Source organism: Brachycentrus maculatus, unplaced genomic scaffold (assembly GCF_059751285.1).
Source record: "Brachycentrus maculatus isolate JH-2025_06_01 unplaced genomic scaffold, ASM5975128v1 h1tg000202l, whole genome shotgun sequence".
Lineage (NCBI taxonomy): Eukaryota > Metazoa > Arthropoda > Insecta > Trichoptera > Brachycentridae > Brachycentrus > Brachycentrus maculatus.
The window spans coordinates 502,707-521,136 of record NW_028280953.1 but is presented as its reverse complement, the minus strand read 5'-3'; the positions used below and the strand labels follow the sequence as shown (position 1 = coordinate 521,136).

At 34.1% G+C, this 18,430-nt stretch overlaps 1 protein-coding gene across 1 annotated transcript; it reads right to left on the bottom strand.

Annotated features, from left to right (window-relative positions):
- Nucleotides 1–889: 889 nt before the first annotated feature.
- Nucleotides 890–17,027, bottom strand: LOC148307261 (ionotropic receptor 84a-like). Its single transcript, XM_088263615.1, has 9 exons — nt 16,892–17,027; nt 16,102–16,222; nt 13,487–13,654; nt 11,768–11,912; nt 9,292–9,400; nt 7,651–7,862; nt 4,070–4,195; nt 2,803–2,951; nt 890–1,949 (listed from the first exon to the last, which is right to left on the bottom strand). The coding sequence occupies exons 1-9, from the start codon at nt 17,025–17,027 to the stop codon at nt 1,721–1,723; spliced, it is 1,395 nt and encodes a 464-aa protein (XP_088119741.1). The 3' UTR covers nt 890–1,720.
- Between the last annotated feature and the right edge of the window lie 1,403 nt (nt 17,028–18,430).

Here is an 18,430-nt window from a genome sequence, read left to right as displayed (position 1 = left end):
ACACAATATATCTTCGGAGTAAAAAACATAACCCATTTAACCTAACAATTTAAAATAATATAAAATATATAAAACCCTTATCCGCACCCAAATGGTGCATAGGGCACTGTGTCATATAAACGCAGTGTTATCTTGATCGTTTATACATGAAGGAAAGGTGATCAGCCCTCCGCTTCAGGTACCAGCCCATGGTAATTTTGAATAAATATTACAGTGAAAAAAATACTAATATTTATTTTACCCCCCTTGGGAATCGAACCCGGGACCTCCAGAATGGTAGCCGAGCGTGCTGACCATTACACTACGGAGGCGGACAAACCATTCAAAATAAATACAAACAATATCCCCTTTCAGTTGAAGACCACTGATATAAAGATTAAACAAAAATTGTATAGGTGGACAAATATAAACAAATTTAAAACAATGCAGGTTGGGTGAGGAAAAGTAAGGAGTTGTTCTGGACTGCGAAGCCTTTGTTTGCCAGAGCGATCTACAACGTTAAGACATCACAGGGTACAAGCAGAATAAGAAAGTAGGGTAAGATTAGGTTAGGTCGGTTGAAGACCAATGAAGAAGTGGAAAGATCCACCAAAGACTAGGAGTGTAGAAACCATAGAAAAGGTCTAGGACTATAGCTGCCTCCCTGTAGTAATACTTGAAAGTTGATTCCAGGGAAGCAGAAGGAGAGAAGGGTTTTTTTTTAGTGGGCAATAATCCCAAACTATCACAAAAAGCTTGGCTTTGTGTGACTTTGTGTTTTGATCCACTCACTTTTATTATTATAAACCAACTAGTTTCAGTAACAACCTTATGCCGGAACTAGTTGGTTTATAATATTAAAAAAAAGTGGATCAAAAAGGAAAGTTATTTTATTTCTCATTATAATACAGTGGTACCTCGACATACGAGTGCCCCAACATACGAGTTTTTCGAGATACGAGCCGACGAGCAAGTGATTTTTTGCTTTTAGTTACGAGCGAAATTCGAGATACGAGTTCGGTTCCATGGAAATCCATGGGTCTAAAGGTGGAAGAGAGAGACGTGAACGAGCTCATCGAGGAGCACACCCAGGAACTGGCGACTGAGGAGATACAAGAGTTACAGTCACAGCAGCATACTGAGGTTATGCAAGAAATTGGTTTTGAGGAGTCAGAGGAGGAGGTTATTTCTACAAGTGAGATAAAGGAGATCTTAGGAATGTGGGAGAGAGTTTCACAGTTCGTGGAAAAAAAACACCCAGAAAAAGTTGCAACAGGTCGTGCATCTGACCTTTTTAATGACACTTGCCTAACTCATTTCCGGAACATTCTGAGAGGGAGGAAGAAACAAACCTCTTTGGACATGTTTTTTTCTAAACGGCCTACAGGTGAAAGCGAGAAAAATGTAGCGAAAAAGGCAAAGACCAGTGAGGATATCTAATTTATTTCTTTACATTCTCTTTTTTGTTTTTGTGCAATAAATATTTGATATTTATAAATACGTTTTTATTATTCAAAACCACGTAACAAAAATAACTGGGGGTGACATTTTGGAGGTTGGAACGGATTAATGGTAGTTCAATTGTTTTGTATGGGGAAATTTGCTTTGAGATATGAGTAATTCAAGATACGAGCAAGGTTGCGGAACGAATTAAACTCGTATGTCGAGGTACCACTGTATATTACAATGAACCACAAAGTTAGTGCTTTAAATATTCTAAATATAAGTTGAGGTTAGGTTCTCATATGGGCCGTAAAGCCCTGCAGCCACGGTGGAAGTCTACGATCTCCAGGAGCATGATGAGCAGCCCCAGGAAGGATCCGGCTGCCAGGAGAAGTAAGGCCGTGGCGAATCCGGTGATGGAAACACTCCCGACTCCTCCCTGCGCGCTCGGCGGGCACAAGGGCCGAGACGGGTGCCACACCATGCGCTGGTACTGCATCACACCCACTTCCTGGATACGACGTAATCTGCAAATCACAGAATACTTTGTGGTCTTCATCTCTTCAATTTTTCATCTTCTTCTTCAATGGTCTGCACCTTAAGCTACCATACTGGAGGTCCCGGGTTCGATTTCCATGGGGGTCGAATAAATATAAGTGATTTTTCACTCTAATATTTATTCAATATTACCCTGGACTGGTACAATATTACCTGAAGTGGAGGGCTGATCATCTTTCCTTCATGTGTTAATGATCAAGATAACACTGCGTTTGTACGATGTAGTGCCCTATGCACCATCGAGTGTGAATAAAGGATTAAAATAAATAACGTAGACTTAGTTTCACATACGGTGATTGAAAATGATGCGGAATGCATCGAAACACGTGTTACAATAGGTTTTAAGAAATAGTGGTATTTACCAAGTAAAACTTAAATTAATAACAAGTTCTTTCATCTTCATTCAAATCCTTATCCGCACCTCAATGGTGCATAGGGCATTGCATTATATAAACGCAGTGTTATCTTGATTGTTAACACACGAAGGAAAGGTGATCAGCCTTCCGTTTCAGGTACCAGTCCAGGGTTATATTGAATAAATATAAAAGTGAAAAAATCACTTATATTTATTTGACCCCCCCTCGAAATTGAACCCAGGACCTCCAGAACAGAGGCGGACAAAACCACTATCAAGTATTTGAAATATCATAGCAAAGCTTTCCTCAATCTTTCTCTGCTTCTATTATGAACTACATTCGCCTAATAAATTTGTTTTACCCTTCTTTTTTAGTTAAATCTAGTCTAAGTCTAAATTTTAGATTATTTTAATTCGTTTTGTATGTATCTAGAGTTGTGACCAGTAGATAACGAATAACAAGTTACCCTTTGGATACAAGCTGCCTGTAGGGAGACTTCTTCCTGACGAGTGTCACAAGAGGTCTAGCCGGAAATAGCTGCATCTCGGCAAGGTCGCAGACAGCTCTTTCACTAAAAGTTTCAGGAATCATCTTGTAGGCTCGGGCTACGTCAATCTGAATGCACAAACAAAACGCAATTAACACACATTTTTGACGTCTCATCAAAGATGAAATGTCAGTCTATGGAAGTCTGGGCATTTACGGGGCTGACGACCGTCATAGGCTGGTTTAAGTGATCACTTTACACACGTGTAACATTCACCAATTCTACCCATCATTGACAATCACACTACTCGAAGTCTTGGAAGTTCCATATATATGATCCAATTTCGAAACATTGTTCTTGAACTTCATTAGAGACATCTATTAGTGAGATGAAAAGAAGCTTTTTATTGAGCAGAAATCTTTTGTTAGTATGTGAGGTCTGAACCCTGGATAATAATCACATACATGAGAAACGCCAGAAGATATAATTTTCAGTTTTATTATTTTAGCTTATAATTTAATACAAACAAAACAGATTTATAAAAAAAAATTATTAAAGGAATAATCCGCCAAGTCTTTACTTTGAGGGTTGTCCGCAGGTAGAATAGAAAGGATATGGAAGGTAAATGTGAAAAACAAATCAAAAACACCCAGACAAATTTAAAATAAATCTTTCTTCAAATTATTTTGCAAATGGCGGGAATCGAACCCACGACGCAGGTTTCGCAGTTGAGCATTTACCCAACTATGCCACGGCGCCTGTCGTGATAAAGAAGAATGTGGAAGTCTGAGTATTTACAGGGCATATTGACCTGACATCACTTTACACAAGTGCAACATTCACCATTTACCTGTATTGCACATTTATTTACCTGGGACAGCTATTTTTTTTACATGGGACATTGAAACTATGTTTGTCTTTTTAAGCAGCTTTTATACTAGCATGGCAGCGCCATCTATTTGCCAACTTAAAAACAAAATCACAATACTTAACATTTATCATGGCGGACACAGTGCTTCTTGACAGCTGTTGTCGCTTTACATTTTCAATTCTTTCGATTGCATTGTTGTTTGATAGATTTTTTTCATATTTTCATTGCATCACAAGCATTATGAAATTTATGAAATTATGCATATTAGAATTGTTTGCTATTTATTTTCTGTCTTTTTTATTAAAGCAGAGTGATCCACAGCAATATGTGGCCAGGTACGGCTAATTATAAATGATATTTAAAAAAACATCTCACATGAAAAGCATAACCCCCCTGTTTTACTTTTTCCAAACCATCTTCAGCAGATACAAAATTTTCTTTTAAATCCTTAGCGATCACCTTCTTCTTATACAGTTCTAGCGCTATCGGATCTGTTGTGGTCTGAAATGATAAAAATATAGTTTAAAATTTTACTTCATAAGTTTTCTTCTTCAAACGTTGTGTCAAAATTTGTAGATACATAGTAACCAAACATTCGTCAGGCGGACTACGCAATTAAAAACGCAAAAATTATCAAAAGTATTTATCGAAAATAGTAACTGGTTACATGACACATAGGTTTGGTTTATTGGGAATAAAATTTTGACAGAAAATCAATATACCGTATACTTACTACATATCGCTCACTCCTTTCAAGAACGTCATAAATCAAAAAACTTGATTTTTCAGGAGATCGTTTTTAAAGTTTAAAAATATAATACAATGTATTAAAAATAAATATCAAGCCACTTATTGAACTTTTATTGTGCAACAGATCTTTTAAGGTAAAACCTGAAGGTTTTTTCTCCATTTGAAAAATATATTTAAAAAAAAAAGTATATTTAAAAAAAATAATTAAACAATACCTTTTCTTCAAAATGCAAAAACAACATTTTCTATCCTGTAGCGGGTAAATATTAAGTTAAAAATATGCCTCTTTTGCTGAGATATAGTACATTTTCTGGGCATTCCGAAAACATGCACAACTGAAAATGGATGATTTTTGATTTATGACGTTCTTGAAAGGAGTGAGCGATATGTCAATATTGTGCGATCGACAAATGGCATTTTTGCGTTTCGTGCATCGATGTTTTGTCATCCTACGAGCCTTTGATGGACATAAATAACAGATTTTGCGCACATTAGTCACAGAATGAACAGGAGTTTCAGGGTCTGAAGACTCACCAAGAATATCTTTTATCATGACCTTGATGTCATAATAATACATACCTTTACGAACAACTAACGTAGTAACTGAACTTTCATCAACGGGACGATGATTTAGTTGTAGGTCACTTCCTAATTATTGTGTGATCGCATTTGTTTTACTGTTCTTTCCTCACTCATTCGTTCCACATGTCCAAACCATCTCAACACACCTTTCTTTATTGTATCGATAATGATAATCTCAGCTTTGCATTCCTTCCTTATTTCACTATTTGAACATCTATCATTCATCATTTTGTCACACATTCTTCTAAAATATTGCATTTCGACTGCATTCAGTCTACTTCCATCCTTCTCAACAATGCTTTTAACACCTCCTCTGCGATGGTGGGTCTGATCAGACCCACCATCGCGGAAAATTATTAATTACTTAATAGGTAATTTTTTTACGTCGTTTTCCTTCAGTGTAATCGTTCTTCAAACAATTACCTACAAATTGAGATATAAACAAAAATTATCGGACCAGATTCGAATGAGTTATTTAAAAAAAAAGAACAAATAAAAGATCAAAAATCATGTTGAGTAAGGTCAGTTGTTCGCTATCAATGTGTTAGTGTGCCGTCTGCCGTGCCCTCGAACTCCCCAAAACAAAAGCAAACATTGTCAATCTTTGGCGATTGATTCTGTATATTGTTTTTTTTACATTCGTTTTAAACTGATTTATTTGTTTACTTGTATGAAAAATACTAAGGATCACGTTTAAAAAAGTGTAATTATTACATAAGTTGTTAATATTTTCATAAATTGATTCGGCAGTTACTTTTTGGTAAAATCTAACCATTTTTAATTTAAGTTTTACTTAGAAAATACCACAAATAGTGGTAATATATAGTATATAATAGATTTATGTATATATACAACACCGACATACACAAAGTTACTAACTTCAAAACTTCACAATAAACTGTTTTATGTTTGAACAATTTCTAGTTTTTAAAAAAAAAAAATCTTTACGACACTTTACCACAATGAATGGCAGGAAAAAAATAAATATCTCATAACGAGATTGGACGACTTTTGGACAGTTCTAAAATTGAAAGAAAAGTGAGAAAGTAGTGTAGATGACAGTGATTTAGAATTCAAAAACCTTAGATACAGAATTTTAAAGTGAAACAGAAAACTTGGTTTTGTAAGAAATGTCAGTAAGTGATGAAGACATCGACTTTAACAAGAAAAGTAGCGATTGTCTTCTGATTTTTGGATAATAATTTACTTGTCAATATTAAAATTAAATTTGTTACCTATTATGTCTAACGAACTTGTATATAAAAATAATTTATACCCAAAAATTAGTTTTATGTAGTACCGTACAAAATTATATTCATAATTTCTAAGACCCGCAAATCTATGTAAGAAATGGCGAACATTAAATGAATATTTACACCATTTTGGGCAATTCTGTTTATATTTTTCAATGAAAAAATTACCATTTTCACTGTATTTAAAATAAATTTTAATTGCATTATGGACAAAAATTTATCTTGAATTATGAACTCAAGTCAAAATCCCAGAATCATTTTGTGGTTTTTGGAGCTAACCGCCACGTTTTATATTTGAAGATAACAAATAAAAGTTAAAAATTCTATCTTTTATGATGTTGACTTAAAATATAGTTAAAAAATTAAAAACACAAATTATTTGAATTCAGTAAAAATAAACATGTTTACAACCACCGCTTCATGCCGATCATGCCTCACGCGGATGCGACATGCTACGCGGTGGTAGTTAGCAGCTGCGCTCGGTCGAGTTCGCATGTAAAATGAAGCGCTTGGATAATTTAAATTCAAAACTATCAAAAACTTGAAAATTCTCATACAAAACTTATGACACATTATCCTATTGCTATGTAGCCTATTTTGATTAATATATAAAATATAAAAACCCGACAAAAAACGCCTAAAAGGCGATTTCTGTACTGGGTCAGATCAGACCCACCACCGCTGGGCGCGTTTTGTTTGAGGGCATCGCGCTTTAGGTGTTAATATGCAAAATATGGTTTAACATTTAAAATTCTACCCATGATTGCAATCGCATCACCCGATGAACTATTTGCACTAATCAGGAAGGTAAACAAAGCGTGGCGAGTGCAAAGCGCGGGAAGGTAAGTGCACTTGACTTTCTCGGAGAGGGGCGTCATCGTGTGGACAAATGTTTAGTTATCTAGGGTTAATATCTAATTTTTTTATATTGATATCTCTTTATAAGTAGATACTACTCTTTATATAAGTATGTAGATGAAGAAGAATCTGGAAGTCTGGGAACACACAGGGCTTGCAGCCTGTAATAGGCTGATTTAAGTGATCTACCCATGATGCCTTCTTCTTCGAACCCTTATCCGCACCCGATGGTGCATAGGGCACTGCATCATATAAACTATAAACAGTGATATATTGATCATTAACACATGAAGGAAAGGTGAACAGCCCTCCGCTTTGGGTACCAGTCCAAGGTAATATTGACTTAATATTAAATTAAATTAAATATTAAAATCCGCTTGCCAGACTATCCAGGTATGCACACGATCGCAGCTATGTTGTTTTCACAAACGTGTCAATAACACACCCATATTCCTTACACTTTCCATCCCTAGAAAACATACTCAAATAAACAAAATCAAAAGTTTTACTCACTTCAAAGAAATCGTAATTGTACGCTATATCTTGTATCAGGACTTTCAGTTTGCTATGTAGCAAGTCTTTGAGATCTACGATGGTTCTGGGAGGCTCAGATAAGAGGGAAGAAACGATAGAAGCTGAATAGAACTGGTACAACAGGAAGGTGAAAACCAAAGCAAACAATGATATAGTCCGTCCGCTAAATATTGAAGGGTTGTGCACTAAACCTGAAAATAATTATGCAACATATTATTCAATAGCACTATTTGGAAAAACATACTATATTTCTAACCCTTATTCGCATACAATGGTGCATAGGGCACTGCATCATATAAAAATAATAATAATAATAAAACCCTTATCCGCACCCCAATGGTGCATAGGGCACTGCGTCATATAAACGCAGTGTTATCTTGATCGTTTACACATGAAGGAAAGGTGATCAGCCCTCCGCTTCAGGTACCAGTCCAGGGTAATATTGAATAAATAAGACAGTGAAAAAATCACTTTTATTTATTTTACCCCCCTTGGGAATCGAACCCGGGACCTCCAGAACGGTAGCCGAGCATGCTGACCATTACACTACGGAGGCGGACAAGACATCATATTAACACAGTATTTTATTGATTTTTACTTATAAGATGGCAAGGTGATCACTCCTGCGCTTCAGGGATCAGTCCAGGGTAATTTTATTTTATTTTTGATTTAAATAAAAATTAATTAATGTAACCGTTTGTTAAATTTCCAAATAAAAAACAAATATTTTCATTTTATTTATTTATTATAAATTTAACAGAACATTAACATAAATACATTTGCAAAAGTTAATAACAAATAAAACAGGTAATTGTAACATTCCAATTACAAAATTTCACAAATGTTAAATGAGTTAAAAGTAAACAGCAAGAATAAAATATAGAAAAAGTTACGAAGATTAATGGGCAAACTTAATTTAGAGCTAAAGTAAAAATAAAAAAAAATAACAAACAGTTATAAGATAAACAAGTTGAGAAGAGCAATAAAGTAAAAATAAGTGCTATAAGGCAAAAGCAAAAATGCTAAAAAAAATATTAGAGTGTGAAATCAAAATGATTTATTTTAACCCACCCCCTGGGAATTGGACCCAGGACCTGCAGCACGGTAGCTAAACATGCAACCATTAGACCACGGAGGTGGAAAAGCTAAATAGACACTGGAATATTCACTCTACGGATGATATATCAACATTAAAGGCGTCTTTATGTGAGATGAAACATCTATCGTTTATATGAAAGAAGATGAAAGTTTGAGCATCCCAGGGCTTACGACCTGGCATTTGACTGGCTCTAGCAATCATTTTATACTCTTGTGTAACAATTCGCCAATCAGTCCATTATTGAACAACCATATTGTATTAATTTTTTAAACTTGTATTCATGTAACGGTATAGGATCCTTTTGACTTGCGGGTAGTAATTCAATAGATTTGGAACATAGGTTGATTAGTTGAGAACTTTGTGATAAAATTGAATATATATTGAGATGTAAAAATGTAAAAAAACTCCTAAGTGGATTTGTGAGCAAGTATTTGGACACACTCAAAATTTATAAAAATATTTTTCAAAGTCAATACAATTTTTTTTGTGATGATATGATTTGAACAGACTTTAAAGATTACCTTGTTGGAACAAAATACCAGGTATAGCCATCAGTATAGTATAATTCCATGAGTCATCCTCGATCATTTCTGATTGTTGTTGAGAACCAGAAGGTTTTATGTACTTTGCCTTAAAAAATACAGGAATTAATACATTTTTGCTTATTAAATACCTACGGAATTGATATTATTATAAATATCTGATGCTACAAAGACTAAGAGCATGGTGTTCTCTCGAATCCCGATGGGATGTAGCTTGACTGTGGATGCCGTCATAGTAGAACAGGTGAAAAAGTTCAAATACTGGGGTGTGGACCTGTGTGGTCGAACAGATCTACCATGTGAAGTGATGGGGCAAGTAAACAAGACTGCAGTCGTCTTAAGATGTCTGCAAAATTCTTTATAGAAAAACCCCGACATGAAGATCGGCAGCAAAATTAAAATATATAAAACTTGCGTGCGACCCATCATGACATATCGCTCACTCCTTTCAAGAACGTCATAAATCAAAAAACTTGATTTTTCTGGAGAACGTTTTTAAAGTTTAAAAATATAACACAATATATTAAAAATAAATATCAAGTCACTTATTGAACTTTTTACTGTGCAACAGATCTTTTTAGGTAAAACCTGAGGGTTTTTTCTCCATTTGAAAAATATTTAGTATATTTAAAAAATTATTAAACAATGCCTTTTCTTCAAAATTCAAAAACAACATTTTCTGTCCTGTAGCGGGTAAATATTAAGTTAAAAATATGCCTCTTTTGCTGGGATATAGTACATTTTCCGGGCATTCTGAAAACATGCACAACTGAAAATTGACGATTTTTGATTTATGACGTTCTTGAAAGGAGTGAGAGATATGGGATCGAATGCAGAGCAGACACTGTACTAACCAAAAAATGCACTAAGAATGTCAGAAATGAAGACTCTAAGGAGCATATTTGGCAAGAGTATATGAGATACAATAAGGAACATCAAGATAAGAGAAAGATGCTAGAAAGAAGATGTCGTTAGGTGGGGAAGGCAATGACGGAGACAATGGTATACGATGTGAGGAGAATGTAACCATCCAGATTACAAGGTAGAAGACTCCCGGGCAGACCGCCAAAGAGATGGATTGACAGCTGGGAATCGATATCGTAGGAGACTAATCCCTCTTAAAAACAGCATACAAGGCACACCAAGAAGAAGATTAAAAAAATATATCGTGGGTAAACTGGCAAAACACCTTAACTCTAAAATGCCCTGTTTGAAAACCTGTTATTAAAAGCTTTTAAAAAACTAACTAACCATCACGCCGCGAGAATCGAACGCAACACCACTCTGGCTTTGCAAACATTCTTCGCCACTTCTACATTCATGCATCTCCTCATACATAAAGCTTTTAGCCTGTATAAAATACCCGCTATTATACTCAAAGGTGAATTTACTTGTAAAACCACATAAATATGACATTTCAAACTACTTAGTGTATCTTGCCAGCTTATAATAATAATAATAAAACCCTTATCCGCACCCCAATGGTGCATATGGCACTGCGTCATATAAACGCAGTGTTATCTTGATCGTTTACACATGAAAGAAAGGTGATCAGCCCTCCGCTTCAAGTACCAGTCCAGGGTAATATTGAATAAATATTACAGTGAAAAAATCACTCATATTTATTCTTACCCCCCCTGGGAATCGAACCCGGGTCCTCCAGAACGGTAGCCGAGCGTGCTGACCATTACACTACGGAGGCGGACAGAATCTTGCCAGTTTATAGAATGTTTAAAACTAATAATATGTATTCATTGATTTGGCGTTTAATTTGTAGAACTCTATTTTAATTTACGTATTAATTTCTAAATCAAACACAGATTTTTTGAGTCTACTAAGTGGTTTTTTATTAACAGAAACACATAAAAAATTAATATTGTGACAATTGTTTCAATATGATTTTTTTTTGTGTTTTTGTTAATAAAATACAACTTGTTAGACTAAAAAAATCTGTGTTTGATTTAAAAATTAATATATAAACTTATAATATGCATCATCAAGTCAAAATTGCATATTTTTGAGTTTTTTGCCAGTACACTTACAATATTTACTATTTGAAGGTTGCCATTTTCCGTAATGTACCTACACTAAGAAGTTTTATGGTGATCATAAATCGGTAGTGTAAAGGCAAAGGGGTATATATGTCAAATTTATCATTTTCTTAGTTTGTTCCACAAAATGTCTAAAACAGTGTATTCCATACTCTGGAAATAGGATATAGCTGTGGTTGCAATACTTATTTAGTTTTATGAAGATATGTACATATAAAAATACATAAAACATATGGGTTATTTAATTTCACAAGTTTGTTTTTGCTCTCCTGTTATATTTGGTTTGAGACAGATTTGTCTTTACATTACCGAAATAAAGTTAAGACTGGTGATTGGTGATACGATCAATGTGCTAGTTAGTACATGGTAAGGGAATCTCTACAGAAGAAGAAGATTGTAAGTACCTCGTGTGAAAACGCTATCCTCAGCAGAACAGTGGTGATGATCAGTACTCCGATTGTGGCCCACCATACATCGGGAGCCAGGGGTTTTGTGAAACTGTCTTTGAGGCCCTGTTCCTTTGACGGATGTCGGAATAAAATTGCTGGCCTAAAAGCAATGATAAACATTATTTATTAATTAATTGAATTGTAAATTATAAATGGTGAATGTAATTGGAAAAAGGAGCAGAGGAAGACCAAGAAAAACTTGGCATGATTAGGTATGCCAAATACTTGAAAGCGGTCAGGTTAGGAATCGTAACAATCGGCGGGTATGTATGAGGAGATGCATGAACGTGGAAGAGGCGTAGAATGTTTGCAAAGACAGAGTGGTGTGGCGTTCTATCTCTCTGCCTACCCCTGCGGAGAAGCGGCGTGATGGTTAGTTAGTTAGTTATTAAATTTAAAATGTATAAGTCAAAAGTAAGAAGACTTTTTTTGTGAAATGCATCCAAAAAATAGACTAGGTCGAGGCTTGTACCACATTCCAAAATTCCAAATTAAATTCCAAAGGATTTTAAACTTGGAAATATAATATATAGACTATTTAAAAATGACTAACTGCTATGATATTTATTTTCTTGCCAAGCAAAATTGACTTAAATGGCCCTCCTGAACATTTTACGTTTTGTTAGTTGATCACTTTCTCCTGTACGACTACGATACATAAATTTGATTACTAGAATGGTTATCATGTGTTTTTTTCTTCTTTTATTAACAGCCGTAGCTAATTTGTCCATAATAATTTGTGCATATTGAAAAATATAATATATATTTTCTCTTTTTAAATATATTATTGGTACAAAAAGTACTTATCTAAACAAGGATGAACATATAAAACAAGGAATTATGCATTAGCCTGAAATATTGTAATTATTATCGCTTTATAGTTAGGAAGTAACAAATTCCAGATATCAATATGGTCCGCAAAATCATTGCCATTGTTTCGCATTCGGTGTATAGGAGCATTGAATCCATACACTGTCCGGCTGTTATAACAGTAAAATATTTGACGTTTTCTCATGTTTCTGGTTGGGGCATAAATATTTATCATTTGCAAAAACCAGGGACAGTCTTAACAAAGTTATCAAGTAAACCATGGTTTATATTTTTTAATTTTTTAGGAAAACCAACAGCTTCTAATACATGACAGTAAACAAAACAATTACCACAAAGCCAATTACAGGTCTTTGCAAATATATACATGGTATAAAACAAACATTCTTTCGCAAACAAACACACTCACACACACATACACTCACATGGACACAATACAAACATATATATTTTCGGGATTTCAAATTCCGGGAATAGCTTATCTTCATCAAGGTTGATTTTACCTTTTTTATTTCATAGATGAAAACATTTAATTTTTTTTTTACTATATGTATTACGGCTCTTAAGGCATGGCCTGTGTTGAGCCGAAATACTTGCATGTTAATACAATCTTTTAAAAAATTTATTTGTTTTTTTTTCTATAATTAGATTATATTAATTACATACAATAGATACAATAACAATTTACAGTACAAAGGTTAAACAATAAAATAATTACACCTGGACATTAATTAATTCACTTTCTACCTTGTCCCTTCCAACGAGAAGCAACCATCGACGTACACTGTTCTTAAAGCCATGATCACTATTGGAATTCTTAATGGTTACATTGTAAGGGTAGCATACCTAGCAAGCCATGTCACTACAGTCTGGTCCACAATATGGAACCTGTTCTCTTTATATTGAGTTGGAGTTATTCCCAAATCAGCTTCCTTCCTCACCAGAACCCCGACAACTCCCGTCCAGGATCCATTCTTGATGTATCCCCAACTGTTGGTCCGTATAACGTTCATTCTGAAACAGAACATATTATTTATTTACTTATTTGTTGACGAGACCAATACAAAAAAAACATTGTTAACAAATCAGCTGTCCAAACTCAAAACACAGTAAGGGACATTTTTTTGTACTACGTTTTTTTTGCACTTTTGGACTAAGTAGATTCTACTTAGTCCAAAAATGCAAAAAAAAGTACTACAAAAAAATGTCCTTTACTGTGTTTTAAGTTTGGACAGCCAAAATGGTAACACTAATATAAACTAATACAGTCAAAAATGGATATAAAAGGAACCGGAGGGAAATAATATAGTTGAAGGTGGACATGATAAAGTCTAAGGGACCCAAGAGAAATGATAAAGCTGAACCATCATGCCAACCTCAAAGTAGACTACTCCGGAGCAGACCAACAAAGAGATGGATTGACACCTGAGGATCGGCATCGTGGGAGGCTAATATTTCTTAAAAAACACCACAACGTCTGCACCAAGAAGAAAACGGGGAAGGAGAGAAGATTTGATTTTTAAATAACTTTTAATGTGACATTACAAAAAAAAACGGTTTAATTCCCGGTCCATCTAATATTTTACAACTTTGAGAATCAAACCGGTACCCAAACACAATAAAAATTTCAGAGCCAGACATTAAAAGCAGTTGAAGAAATGTGGAGAACTTACTTGAAATTATATATATATATATATATATATATATATATATATATATATATATATATATATATATATATATATATATATATATATATATATATATATATATATATATATATATATATATATCCACGAGGAGAACTAGCGTGAAATTGTATATATCCACGAGGAGAACTTACTTGAAATTGTATATATTCATAAAGAGGACTTACTTGAAATTGTATATATCCATAAGCAGAGTGTATAAGATATAGTTGTGGCGATGCATGGTATCCATTTCCACGTTATATGGCGTGGACAAGTAATTCATTAAGGTTCCTTTCGGTTTTTCTGTAATCTTAACTCAATATTTAATGCAAATGTGATATATATCTTAGCTCAATAATTTATGTAAATGTGATATATATTTTATTTATTTAACTCAATATTTTATATAAATGTGAATATATCACATCTATGTAACATGCGTGTAACATATATATTAGCTCAATATTTTGTGCAAATGTGATACATATCTTAACTCAATATTTTATGTAAATGTGATACAAATCTTAACTCAATATTTTATGTTAATGTGATACATATCTCAACTCAATATTTTATGTAAATGTGATACATATTTGGATGATGATGTTAAATGGGTATCCCGTGACATAACACATCCCTGTTTATGCCAATATAAATATTTGATATAATGCCTATGTTAATACTGCCAATTCTTCAAGTACCTATTCTTATTGTTTTATACAATCTTGTATAGTTTTTTTATTTTATTTAAATTGTTACTTACTGCAATTGTAGAATCGATAATGATTCCTTGTAGGTTTTTTCTCCGGGAAATTTTATCAAGAGTATTGTACCACAACCATTGTGCATTTTGAAACGTTTTTCCTTCTGTAGTTGGAAAACCAACTGCATTGAAATATTCTAAAAAAAAACAAAAAAACAATTGGAAACATGGCATCAAAAGCGCAAATTAATAATAATAACAATATTTTGAGTGTTCAAATGTCTGTAATTGATAAAATTAAGAAAGGTGTGTTGAGATGGTTTCAGATCACTTACTCCTTTAAAAATATAATACAATGTATTAAAAATAAATATAAAGCCACTTATTGAACTTTTTACTGTGCAACAGTAAAAAGTTTTACTTTTTAGGTAAAACGTGAAGGTTTTTTCTCCATTTGAAAAATATACAGTATATTTAAAAATAAATCAAAAAAGCCTTTTCTTCAAAATGCAAAAACAACAATTTCTGCCCTGTAGCGGGTAAATATTAAGTTAAAAATATGCCTCCTTTGCTGGGATATAGTACATTTTCTGGGCATTCCGAAAACAGCTGAACATTGACAATTTTCGATTTATGATGTTCTTGAAAGGAGTGAGCGACATGTGAAACAAATGAGCAAGGAAAGAACGGTAAAACAAATTTATGAGGCGAATGTAGTTGAAAAAAAGAGCAGAGGAAGACCGAGAAAAAATAAACATGATCAGGTATCTCAAAAACTTGAAAGCAGTCATGTCAGAAGTCAAAATATTTGGCAGGTATGTAGGAGAAGATGCATGATTATGGAAGAGGCAAAGAATGCTTGCAAAGACAGAGTGGCATGGCGTTCTATTCTCCCTGCCTACCCTTGTGTAGAAGCGGCGTGGTTAGTTAGTTACTTAGATAACTGAAATTTTAAACATAAAGATATAAATAAATAAATAAAAAACCTACGTTTTGTTGATGTATCCTTTTCATAGCTGCCAAATATGTCTTTGGATTTTTTTCTAAGAACTGTTTCATTTCTGAACGACTTCGATGGCAAAGATTTCTGATGGTTTGTATTTGGCGTCCATAAACCTATTGAAGTCACATTTAAACTGCCTCCATACTTTATTCCGGGATTGTAAATGTCAAACAGAGACCATGGATCTAGTAGAAAAGGATTATTCAATAAATATACCAGTTATATAACTTAAAAACTAACTTTGTTATTAAGTCACGTAATACTATTATAATTTGAGTATATTAATTACACAATAATACTAATTTATACTGAACACTATCAGTTTCTTCATTCAAGCTGTCTCAGTTGCACACAGCTGTGGCGCGCAGTAGTTAGAGTGAGCACTGACATTGTTATAAAGTCACATAATTTTATTATAATTTGATTATAATGTCAACCGGATTAGAAGCAAAAAGCTTTGTCCTCAAGCCTAATTTATACTGAACAATATCAGTCACTTCTGTATAACTGTTTTGCTTGCACACAGTTGTAGCGCGCAGTAGTTAGAGTGAAATAAATACCACATCATGGATAAACAAAAAGCAAACGTTCCAATGTATCTATTATGAATATTCAAAAAAAAAAAAAAATCAAAGCATTATTACAAATATTACAAAAAAATGGATCCAATTGTTCGAATGACCAAGAAGTTATGGATTGGAATATTTGATTAAGGAAGATTTCAAATCCCGCTCTTCGGTCCGGATATGTTAATTGCGTAGCGTAGTGTACAGTGTAGTGCCCTATGCACCATTGAGAAAAAGTAGATAACTTATCTAGGATAAATTAAATCTTAAAATACAACAAAATTTTACCTCCTTGGGATATTCCTCGCAAAGCCAGTATGGCATTGTTGTCGATTCTTATGTTCAATGGAGCTAGAGTGTGCATTACTTTGGTGAGATTGGTACCAATTAACAGCCAGTGGTGTGTCTCATCGAAGAATTCCATATCTGAAGCCTGTTATCAAAAAAGTACATACCAATTATTGATTATTATTTTATTACACACAACTAGTTTCGAAAACTACAGTTGCTTTCATCGACAGGTGATTAGTTAAACTAGGTAGGTGGGGTAATAAACAGAGGGGGGGAGGGAATAGGACATTTCGTAAAAGGAAATACAGATAACAATGGTGACGTATTTTGGAAAAGCATATTATTGAATTACATTTTATGAAAATTAACGTCCGCCTCCGTAGTGTAATGGTCAGCACGCTTGGCTACCGTTTTGGAGGTCCAGGGTTCGATTCCCAGGGGGGGTAAAATAAATATAAGTGATTTTTTTCACTGTATTATTTATTTAATATTACCCTGGACTGGTACCTGAAGCGGAGGGCTGATCACCTTTCCTTCATGTGTAAACGATCAAAATAACACTGCGTTTAAATAAAACAGTGCCCTATGCACCATTGGGGTGCGGATAAGGGTTTCATTATTTATTATTATGTATTTCTAAACTGTTCATGACATGACCATTGTTTGTAAGTGAGTCTAATAATTAAATGTATGTGAGTCAAATTAGCTGTTCGTTTCTATTATGTGATTTGCAAATTCTGAAAAATAATTACTAGTTTCATGCGTTAAGTAAATTAAGGCAGCAGCAGGCACCTCAGTGGTTGGAGCGCTACGTGCAGCGCAGTCAAGGGATAACTGGAGAAGAGTCATTGCTTCTGCAAGGGTCACAACCCTCAGCAATGAGGATTAAGACGGAGAAGAAGAAGAAGTCACAGGAACACATGGCTGGGTGAAGCTAGTATTAATATTGAAAACAATCACAATTTCTTACATGAGTCAGTATGTGATTGGACGCTGGGCAATCCAGATTTAAAACATGAGCAGTATGATGAATATCTCCATCAGAAAACAAGGAGACAAATTGTTTTTTGGCTTGTTCATACTCCTGAAAATCCTTTGCATTCAAATTCTTCACGGATACACACAAATTCACAACTTGGGATATTTTTTTTGTAAGTTCAATAATCTCTGTAAAAAAATAGGGACAAATAGAATATTATTTTTATTTTTTAATTTCAGACATTGGATTATTCACCCTACGGATGTCAATATTATAGGTGTCTAAATTGATATCGAAACATCTATCGTTCTTTTTATATGAAAGAATATGGAAGTTTACACCTCTATAGTGTAGTGATCAGCACGCTCGGCTACAGTTCTGGAGGTCCCGGATTCGATTCCCAGGGAGAGTAAAAAAAATATAAGTGATTTTTTCACTGTAATATTTACTCAATATTACCCTGGATTGTTACCTGAAGCGGAGGGTTGATCACCTTTCCTTCATGTGTTAACGATCAAGATAACACTGCGTTTATATGATGCAGTGCCCTATGCACC

What these genes read in the sequence shown, in the direction of transcription:
- LOC148307261 (XM_088263615.1), bottom strand. Translation starts at nt 17,027, where the DNA reads ATGGAATTCTTCGATGAGACACACCACTGGCTGTTAATTGGTACCAAT. An exon ending in GTAGTGACATGGCTTGCTAG is followed by an intron (nt 11,913 to 13,486) that starts GTATGCTACCCT and finishes CATTGCTTTTAG; the next exon opens with GCCAGCAATTTTATTCCGAC. An exon ending in TGGTATTTTGTTCCAACAAG is followed by an intron (nt 7,863 to 9,291) that starts GTAATCTTTAAA and finishes AATTATTTTCAG; the next exon opens with GTTTAGTGCACAACCCTTCA.